Below are 10,993 nucleotides of genomic sequence, written 5' to 3'. Positions count from 1 at the left end.
ACTTAGAATATCACATTTTTATATTATTATAATTAATAAATTATAAATACTTGTTTGTTCTGAAAATAAGATTTTAATCTATCTCATAAAATATAGAGATTTAAAAAAATGGTGAAATTTGAAATAGTTGGTTTATAAATTATAAATTTGTTAGTAATGAGATAATCCGAAACTGGAGATTTGTAAATTATAGATCTGTTAGTAATGGTAAAAAGTTCAAAAAGGAAATAATTTTGTTAAATTTGTAAGTAATGTTTAAAAGTCAAAAAGGAAATGTTTTTGAATTTGAATTTGAATTAAGTCTAACCCAAGATGGTTAACATCACGGTTAAGTCTCTGAAAAAGGAAAGAATTTCGTGAATTCCGATTGGTCGAAATTGAAATGGTGACTTTTGATTGGTAAAAAATTATGAGAAAATATATGATTGGCTAACTATATGGCGTGGTAGACTCAACTTTTATAAAGAAAGATTTATACAATACTAAAAGTCTCATGTTCAAACCCCCACCAACAGCTAATATACTAATATTTATATTATTATTTATACACTACCCAAAGATTCATGTTCGAATTCCGCTAACAAATATTTATATTATTATTTATAAATATACTAATAAGGTAATGTTCCAAAAACAAATTTATTATAATTTTAAAAAATACAAAAATATTAATGAAGACGCACAAGTTGTAAACCTAATGTTATTACAAACATATTATTTATTATATGATATGTTATTTTTGCTTACATGTCAATTTCTTTTTTAATCTCATTTTTTATATTGCTTTAAAATCTTCTCTTTCATATCTTCTGCTTCTCTCTCGTTAATTCTCATCTTTCATTTCTCACTCATGTATCTCACCTAGTTCCCTCTCCATTTTTTCATTCTCTCAAATTCTAATTACCAACTCATTTTCTATTATTTACTGATATTATTTGCTGATTCACAATACTATATAATTTTAATTAAAAGTTGTAAAATAAAAACCTTTATATAACCTTTATAGAACATACACAAGAAATTATTTTTATCATATTATAAAAATATTAATATATAACTTTTTCCTTAATATATACTTGAAATATTTTTACTAAACCAACGCATTCATTTAATTAAATATTAACCGGTACCTACTTGGGGATTGGGGCGGTACTCTTCCATTTCCCAATAGTTTAACCTTCCCCACATGGACTCATACAAGAAACAGAGAATTCTAAAGAAACTTTACAATTTTACATTTGAAACAAGAACTGCACCATCTATACTTAGATACGCCTTCTGCTAAGAGCTTTACAACTGTTTGATCAGAATCCTAAGTAAGAAAATATATACCACTCATTTTTGCTCTGCTTTGACCAGAAAGCTTTTAGCCTCTTCATCTGTAATGTCACTGACAGAAAGAAATAGACCAAAAAACCAAATTAAGACTTTTTCCTGGAAACAGGACAGGAACGGAGCACAACTGATCACAATTCTGAACAGTTGGAGAAATTGGAAATCAAGTATGATAATGTAATACCTCTCATCAGCTTCCGTTTTTGAGATTAGCATGACGTTTTTAGATGCAAGAAACTCAGTGAAACTGGCAAGGTCTTTCTCCGTACAAAATTTGCAAAGTTTGAGCAAAAAATCATTGAACTGCTTTGGCTCCTGCATATATGAAGTCTTCACAGTTTAATGCGTCTTTTTTGGGTAAAATATAAAATTTAGCTGATACAAATCTAAATATTCATTAGTGTTACTATTAACTAAAAATCTGACTCTTTTTGGGGAGCTAATCCGGGTAGTGCTTACTTTATTCTTTAACTTCCAAATATTACAAGACCAAATTATTACATTGCAATAATATGGAAAGTCCTCACTCATCATAACACAAACCTAAAAAGTAAACATATGATATTCACAAACAAATTACCCTACTTCTTCATGTCCAGATGATATATTGAGCATATTTATTGATATTAATTTAGTAATGTCACATGTTTGTTGCATGATATAAGTGAGTCAAAATTATAGTAGCACTAATAACAAATTAATAGAGCTATAGATACTGAACATATACAGCATAAGAACTTTCAGTTGTGATACCCAGTAACAATACATTGAGAAGACTTACTTGCTCAAGAATGCAACCGTTGCGTAGAGCAATTAAACATTCCAGTACTTTCTGAAAAGTATCCCCTTCGAATGAGTCTTCTATCAGTCGGAATATTATACTTTTCATATCAGTAATAGCTTTGTTAACCCATTCCGCACCATCTCTTCGCAACATCATGGATTTAAAATCTTGAACAGGATTAGAGTCCCCAATCTTCTCAACTTTAAATGCTGCTGATCCATGTTCAGTAGAATTGATAGCTTCAGCATCTTCAATTTTCCCAGGATCCTCTTGTTCTTCATTTGAGCCAGAAGGTTTATCTCTTAACAATCTTCTAGATGACTTCTTTAACTGCATCTTAGATCAAGTGTAAATACAAATACAGTGAAATGTTTTTGGCATAGAGAGTTCGATTTTAAAGTTGATGAGGAAAATGAATAACCTTTGGATTCTCCTTCAATTCAAATAACCTACGAAATTCATCAATAACAGGTTTTCCGTGAGATAGGAGATCAGGATCAGGTCCCGTTATCTTTTTGAGGGTTTCATCTAGAGGCGGTACAGCTGCATCCGGATGTCTTGACTTCAACTCAAGATAGCGATAGAAACGCTGCAATGTTTATCACATGTTCTTTAGCTAAACCTTGGCAATTCATAATTTAAACATTTTAAAAATTTTCCAGAGTTGAGGATGCAGGGGAGGGAATCTAACAATTTCTACTGCAGGTTTTTTCAGTATGTCAGCCTTATTTCTTTTCCATAATACTTCCAAGATATGCTAGACATGTCTACTAACCATGAGATGAGAACTAATACTGTCAAGAAATTTAAGCAGAGTTGAGCTGTGACAGTTATGCAGGGAGTTTCCTATGTTGCTACACCAAATTACTAAGATTTAAAATTGTTTGTATTTCTCACAAAAGCTAAAGAAGATATATTTATTTAGCTTTGGAGAAGCTAAATAACGATATCCCTGTCTTCCCATTTCGTTACAAGAAGATATATTTATATAGAAGATATATTTATGAAGATATACCTGTCTTCCCATTGAAAATCATGATATCCACATGCTTTGGAGATGTACAGTCCACATTTCATTATAATCTTTTTCTACCATAAACGTTCAAAAAAATTCTTGTATATGTTCGTAACTATGCAAACTTCGGATGATCAAGTAAATGCTACCTTAAAAGTGTTCTACTCGAGCAAATTAAATATATCCATGGTTACTCTAAGCCTGTTCTTTCTCTAAATCATCTACAGGCAGCACAAACCCAAATGCATACTGAAGTAGAAGAGAAACAAATCATAGCACAGTGGCTAAAACAACATATTATGTAAGGAGTTTAAAAATCTTTACAAGCATGCTAAGACTTGGTGAAGGAAAAGTAAAATGCTGAAGCTCAGACCAAACTACCTCCAGCACAGGATTTGGAGTGAATTCAGGCTGCAAGCACTCTCCCTTTCCAGTTGGTGCAAGTTCAAGCATCTTTACCAAATTATCAGCAGCCTCCTGCTGTTCATCGTTTGGAAGCATTGATGAAGGTAAATTGCTGAAGGACGGGAACTGAAACTCGCGAACATCCTCCGCAAAAGGAAGTACATTGAAATAGAACGAATCAGGCTGACCAGAAACAATCAGACAACTTAGCGAGGCTTCAACAATAAATATCATGTACAAGTTTGACAATCAATGACTTACAACATCATCCCTATAAGATATGTTAGGAGTCAGCACACCAATCACAACTTGAGTCTGCCCTTGCCTCCATACACAACGAACAATTGCCACTTTGTTCATCTCCTTCATTGCTCTTGCTAATGCAGAAACTGCAAGAGCAGCTTTTGTATTACCCGGTTGGGCTATGACTATGTTAACATCTTTCATGTAATAGTGTCTTGAACACACAAGTCAGTAAGGCACAGACCCGAAGGAAAAGGATAAGAGTGGTAAAAGTAAAACAATATCAGTAATAGATTAACTATAATAAAATCAGATAGATTATAGTCAAGTAATAATTTTCACCTCATTATGTTAGAAGCATCAGTAAATCCAAGCAGTTTCACACCCTTCTCTGGTTTAAATTTCACAGCTTCCCATTCGGCTGATGAAATAGGAACTACTTGAGGTCCATATCTATATCCTTTTATCCGTTGTTCTGGAGGCACAATTTTACTAGGATCATCAACTTTTTTGTATTCATATTCTACTTTGACCTCATGACTAGCAAGTTTATCAGTTTCAGGTGCTTTATCAGAGTACATCTTCAGAGTTGGAAATTTCTCTTCAGAAGTTTTCTTGTAGACCCATACCTAAGACAGTCAAGCAAAATATGAGTATTTCATATTTAGAAATCTTTCTGGGAAAATAGACAATTGGTGAATTTGAAGTCAAAATACTAATATAATTCAAAACATAGTTACAAGATTGGGAACATTGATAATAGAACAGTAATAGTTTACGTTAAGTGTAAACTACATACTTAATGTCTAATACAATTGTTTTCCTTTCTCACTTAATTGCTAGTCACCATGTGTGGTCTGACGAAAACAACAAAAAAACAGTCATAACAAGGCCACAACATCTAAAACTTTGGGATTTTTAAAAAATGAAAAATTGACGATACAGCATTCAGAAAACATTTTGCTCTTGAAAAAATGAAATTTGAAGATGGGACTTAAATGTAACAACTAACATGGACGATAAAAAGCAAAAAAAAACAAACCAAAGTAAAAGAAGAAATTTTTTCGCAAATCACCAATATTTTTTTAGAATGAAACTTTTTTCCACTGATAGGACAGAATAATAGCATATTTAAGAAGATGGTGCAAGAAAGACAAAAAAAATTATGAAGACTCTCACCATAACCTTTACTTCAGAGCTTAGCTCCAAGTCACCTCTGTATATTGTAACAGGAGATATATTACGAGTTCTAAGTGCACCCAAAAGTGATGTAGAATTTTCAACATGGACCTTCCTTGAAGAAGTCATCTTTGATATTGTATCCAGTAAAAGATCGTTCTCTTCTATTGCACTCTTATTCCCATCCATTTCCTGTTGTCCCCTATAAACTATGCATTCCATTTTCATGCCATGTGCAGCCATCTGTGCAGCGATGGTGTTGACTTGATCTAGTTTAGTTCCTTCATATGGATCTTTGATAGGATGAATTGCATTTGTGATTAGACAAAGACGTTTTTTCCCTTTAATCGTTTGTCCAAACTTCTTAATCAGCATATCCATCCCAACAACAATTGCATCAAGAACTACGACCAAAGTCAAGGTATCAAGAAAACAAAATTATAAGTTAATATGTAGTTCTTATCGACAAAACAAACCATTTATTTAATTGGTGATATGAGATATAATTGGGTATGTCCCTTGATCTTCGTAACTTCTGTCAACAATAATAAAATACTAACACAAACCTAGGAAAGCAAAAGAGTATATAAACAGAGATTCAACAACCAAAACTGGCCTCAAGTAAACAGAACCTCTGAAACTAATGCAAATTTCTTGAAATATTATCAATTAAATAAATCAATATAACATGTATCCATAAAAACTATATATTTTGTGCATAAAACAAATTAAAGTATTTATAATATAATGTAAACAGAGTAGTGGTCCTTATGACAATCAGCACTAATGTAGGATACAGTCACCATCAACTGTTCCACGAGGAAGTGCTTCTAAAAGCTTAATGAGATCTCCATCGACAACTTTGAGGTGGTTCAAAACGACAACATGTTCATATCCACCGATTTCGTTGGTGAGCTCGTTGTCAGTATCTAGAAACAAAAGAAAATTTGAAACAGTTTAGTTAGTACAAAATTTCAAATGCTCGAGATCCAATATTTGTATATTAAACACAACACAAATAAGATGGCTTATTGGATAAATGAAGCAGTTCTCATAGAATTCTCTTTATGAATTTACAAATTATCATTTCTAATCCTTGGGAATTGCTATCTTACTTAGTTGAATCCTTATGTTTATTAAGCAAATGTAAATTTTCAAAAATGGCCGTAAGGAGTCTAACCAAACATTTACCTACATGATATATCGTGGCTCCTTGGTGTTTATTGTCCATATTATTTAGAAAACCAATATATTTTTTGTTGCATTGGGTAACACGGTAGATAAAGAAAATAACAGCTTAACAGGCCTTAGATGGCATACTATGCAATATATTTTTCAAATAAAACAAGTGCATAGGACATAGAATATCGAATTATACCTTTGGTTCCAAACAAAACAACTCCCACTTCATCATATTTACCAAAAATCAGCTGCAATTTAATATGACAAATCATTCATCAAAAATATGATTCTGATAAGATCTAAGCAAATGTGCGTCATTTTTGCTGGAGAAACTTAGAAGATTCAAAAAAAATTATTACATTCATTTATGTAGATATATCAAAGTTTTATTCGATACTGAAGAAGAACCACAGAGAGGAGTGTCCGGTAATAAGATAAACCATCAAGCAAACAAGTTAAATAACTTTTACCCTAAACCCAAGACAGATTACAGTGCCAAAATCCAAGTGTAAAGGATTTTCAAAAAAAATCTTCAAGAATAAAAATATGCAATGTGTTCATTTTTCCCGTATTTAATTATATACAATAAAATATACAAGATTAATTAATTTGTTCCAAAATTCAATTTTGATAAATTTCTTAAAGATCTTCAAGTATGAAAAACTGAAATGAGTCAGTTTTTCCCTTTCCCTTTCCTAATCAAATTCAATAAAATATACTACAAGACAATAATTGGTTGAAATTATGGAGCGAAACACGTACCTTCTTCTGTACAAGCATAGAACAAATCTTTTCAACCTCGAGCAACACAGTATGCATGGAGGGACCAACATCAATTAACAAAAGCAGCGCTTCCTACATATGACATCAGAACTTGTAATCAACAAACAGTTTTAACTTTCTGTTTAAATCAATAGTTCAAATCAACAACTCCACCCATTTTAGGCCATAAATTACTTAAAACATCACTAAAAGTCGTCTAAATTAATTTGAAATTCAAGCAACAACTATAAATACACACACATATATGCAACAAACATATTCCATATCCACCCCATCAAAATACTTACAAAAACCCAAAACATTACATATAACACCATAGAGTATTAACTAACAACAATTAGATTCTTTATATATCTAAATATACACAACAATCAATAATAATGAATATATAGAGAGTAAATGTGAAATCGAATAAAGGGTTTACTGGGTTTCAAATAATTTACCTTGTTTCGAGCCATTTGAGAGAGATTTGTATCAAAGCAGCGATCTTTTTGTATTATGTATTTTGAATTTAGAGCGAATAGAGTGGGAGACAAGTTGAAGATTGTTAGAGAAGCTTGAATTGGCTCCACTTTTTATTTGTGGTTTCTTACTTCAAATTTTAAAATTAGTTTCATGACAAACATAATTAATAAAAAATAAAATTTCTTTTTTATTATCTCTTTGAAACAAAAAATTTTATTAACTTAAACGAAATTTAGTGAAATTCATCTCAAGTATTAACCGAGGAGGAAACATAAAAACATTGGACATCAATTTACTTACCTAATTTTTATTATATATCACTAACTTTCAAGATATATATTATATTTCCTCTGTCCCTCTCATTTTTTTACATTTTTCTTTTTAGGTGCCACTTTCAATTATTTGCATTTCAAAATTTTTCAAAAACAATAAAATTTTTATAATTTTTAAAATAACTACATCAATTATTTCTCTCCACTGTACCCACTTTATACACATAATATTAATCGGTCACAATATTTTACTCACTTTTTTAATTTTCCTCCATTATTTTATCATTTTTCCTAAACTCCGTGCCTAATCCAAATGTAAACATTTGGGAAGGACGAAGGGAGTAATTTTTATTGCAATTTATACACATATTTAATACACAATCTCCATTGCAATTTATTCTCTCCAACATGGTTCTCTCTCTAATGAAATTCGACCTCCATTTTTAGATTTAGGGTTCTAATCACCCATTTTATTCTCCATTTCGCAGATCTACAATCCTTTTTCACGGTTTAATCCTCTGTTTTTCAAAAATTTCGAATAAATATTTTTTTTGGATGGGTCCCAATTCTTTTTGGGTATAAGTATATTTTGTTTAAAGTATTTGTATGTGTGGGTTCATTGAAAAGGATTTATATAGTTTTTTAGGAGATGGGGATTTCTTTCCTGAAACTGAGACGGTGGTGAATATCAAAAGAGATTACTTTTCACAATAAAAAAATATGCATAGTTTGGAGGCATTTGTTCCTCCGATTTTAGTTGATATAACTAAAAAATCTGAATATTGGGCTATAGATGACATTTATGTGAAGATCAATTGTGATGCTACTAGTTTCGAAGTTGGTGTAGGCCGGAATGGTGGAAAAGTTATTATAATTCTTTTTATTTCAAAGAATTTTATTTTATTTATTAAGCAATCTGAAAACAAGAAGACTACTTATTTAGTTCGTTTATTTGATTTGCAACCAGATTATATTATCAGTTCGAAGGTTTGTTCCAACTGTTTTCCGACATTTTAATAAATGAATTATATTCTGTTTGTCAAACAAGATATAAATAAAAAACACGCACACATAAATGCAACAAATTCAGTACCCCAAAACCCAAAACATTACATATAACACAATAGAGTATTAACTAACTACAATTAGATTCTTTATATATCTATCTATATAATAAATCCTGATACCCAAATCAAGTTTTTTTTACACCCCCTATCCCAGAGCTTGATATTTAATTACATACAATGCCATTCAACTTTTATATTTGTCTGCCGCATGTATTCATATATCACAAAAGGATATAATTGGAAATCTATAAATCTACACTCTACAGAACTACAAGTCTTCGACTCATTTTATTGTTACACGTGCACCCGTGCTGTTATGCTTTTTTGAATTCAAATTAAAGTTGATTTCACATCTAAAGACTAAAGATGCGGATTTTTTTCTTCAGTCAATTTAAATTCATAAAAGCTTCCTCACTCTCATTTCTTTTCTCTCATTTTCATTTTATTTCGTTGAAACTGCATCTATAATTCATGATTTTTTCTATTTTTTTCTTGATCTTACTTAAGTGTATTAATGATTATTTATTATATTGTTTGATATGAATGTATGAATAATTTTGAAGATAGTCAGATGAATGAAGTGGTATATAAAATTGGAAAGGGATAGATCTTCGTATGGTATATGGTAATTGAGATACATAATCAGGTGATCTTTTTCCTATTACCAATTTTGCACTCCAACCGTTTGATTTTAGTTCAAAAGGGTTTTACATTATTATTCTATTGTATATACCTGTAATGAGTAGTAACAATGTCTTAATAGTTGTAAATAGTTTTGCTATACATTATTTCAGGAATTGATATATCTTCATTTTTCTGGTTGAATTTTTCTGGGTATGGATTCTTAGAAGAAATAATAGTATAAACTGATCTATTACTTCGTAGTCGATCGAATAGTTGATTTGTTCCATAAAATTTACATAGCGGATGTTGTTGTATTGTCTGCAGGTCTCTCTCAAATACACACACACTCGATCACAATTTAATCCTTTCTACTTTGTACTTACAAGTCACACTCATATAAGGTTATTCTCTGCTTTTTTGATATTAAATGTTGTGATGTTATGAAGACTTTGGATATTAAAGTTTGTTTTGTAGATAAGGTTGTTAATATTACATTATTGTTGGTTGGTTTCTTTCATGTTGCAGGAAAAGTTATCAATGGACAAATCATGTCACATGTGATTTGATGTTCTTCAGCTCTTAATTACATTCACCTGATAATTAGCAAATAAAGGTATATGTACTTTTATTTTAATGTTTGTAATTTTTTACGCAATTTTAGGGGCTTGATTTGTGTGGGATTAAAATCTAATAAATGATTTTTGTGGTTTAATCTTTAACCTATGATTGTTGCAGGAAGCCTACCTGTAAAAATATCGTTCTTTTAGATTCTGAAGGAAAGTGTGTACCTATCAAGTACTATTCAGATGACTGGCCAACGAATAGTGCCAAAGAAACTTTTCAGAAATCTATTTTGTCAAGACTCGCAAAAAAAAATTATTTACAAAAAAAATCTACTTTTGTAAATAATTTTTAAAATTACCGTATTTTTGAAAAAAGATGTATAATAATTTATTTTCAAACCACAAATTGCATAATATTATTTTTATTACTTAAAGTTAGGTAGGTAAAATATAAAAAATGGAAATGTATTATAAGACCGTATAATGTTAGATGTGATTTGATGATATCGGAAGTTAACTATCAGGGTTTTCCATCAGTATTTATGATATTAGATTTTGACAAAGAATGATGTCATCAGCATTTGTCATTAGTGTTTGCTGATCAATACTTGTCATCAGCATTTGTTCGTATCAGTATTTGTAAAGTTGGAAATCAAGAAATATCAGATACGGATATATTTGTAGAGATATATTGGTGTAGGACTTTACTTATTTCTAGCAATAAATAGTTGGATATGTATTAAGATTCATTACTCATGTATATCATATCAACTAGACTGATTATGTAACTGTGCAGTATATAAGCACATATTACGTTAACACTACAAGTGTCGATTATTGTTTTATCATTCGGTGTAACCTAGTAGCTCTCAAGGATATATGTTCATCTTTTGAGAGAGTTTTGTAATCAGTTTTTATCTCAAGGATATCTGTTCATCTTTGAGAGAGTTTTGTAATCAGTTTTTATTCATTAATATAAAAATTACTTCTGAATCTTGAGTTTCAATTCGAATTGATTGTTAATATTATATTCACCCTCATTTACGGTATATTTATGTTAGGGTCTATATTGAACT

The 10,993-nt window shown here is 30.5% G+C and overlaps 1 protein-coding gene and 1 long non-coding RNA gene across 2 annotated transcripts; one reads left to right on the top strand and one right to left on the bottom strand.

Moving 5' to 3' along the window:
* Positions 1-1,084: 1,084 nt before the first annotated feature.
* LOC141693565 (ATP-dependent DNA helicase 2 subunit KU80) lies at positions 1,085-7,524 on the bottom strand. Its single transcript, XM_074498706.1, has 12 exons — positions 7,370-7,524; positions 6,906-6,998; positions 6,340-6,391; positions 5,759-5,890; positions 4,962-5,365; positions 4,125-4,411; positions 3,801-3,996; positions 3,516-3,722; positions 2,541-2,708; positions 2,117-2,449; positions 1,520-1,650; positions 1,085-1,390 (listed from the first exon to the last, which is right to left on the bottom strand). Exons 1-12 carry the CDS (start codon positions 7,382-7,384, stop codon positions 1,336-1,338), a joined length of 2,073 nt encoding a protein of 690 aa, XP_074354807.1. The 5' UTR covers positions 7,385-7,524; the 3' UTR covers positions 1,085-1,335.
* A 2,119-nt stretch (positions 7,525-9,643) lies between these two features.
* LOC141690322 (uncharacterized) lies at positions 9,644-10,222 on the top strand. Its single transcript, XR_012562720.1, has 3 exons — positions 9,644-9,755; positions 9,880-9,967; positions 10,090-10,222. It is a non-coding gene; the product is annotated as an uncharacterized LOC141690322 (long non-coding RNA).
* Positions 10,223-10,993: the final 771 nt, after the last annotated feature.

The sequence above is a fragment of the Apium graveolens genome, chromosome 10 (genome assembly GCF_009905375.1).
Source record: "Apium graveolens cultivar Ventura chromosome 10, ASM990537v1, whole genome shotgun sequence".
In the NCBI taxonomy this organism is placed as follows: Eukaryota; Viridiplantae; Streptophyta; class Magnoliopsida; order Apiales; family Apiaceae; genus Apium; species Apium graveolens.
The sequence above is the reverse complement of the archived record's forward strand: the minus strand, read 5'-3'. Positions and strand labels throughout refer to the sequence as shown.

Coding starts and splice junctions, on each gene's coding strand:
- LOC141693565 (XM_074498706.1), bottom strand. Junction 4,412..4,961: donor GCTCTGAAGTAAAGGTTATG/GTGAGAGTCTTC, acceptor TGACTGTCTTAG/GTATGGGTCTACAAGAAAAC. Junction 3,723..3,800: donor TATCTTATAGGGATGATGTT/GTAAGTCATTGA, acceptor GTTTCTGGTCAG/CCTGATTCGTTCTATTTCAA.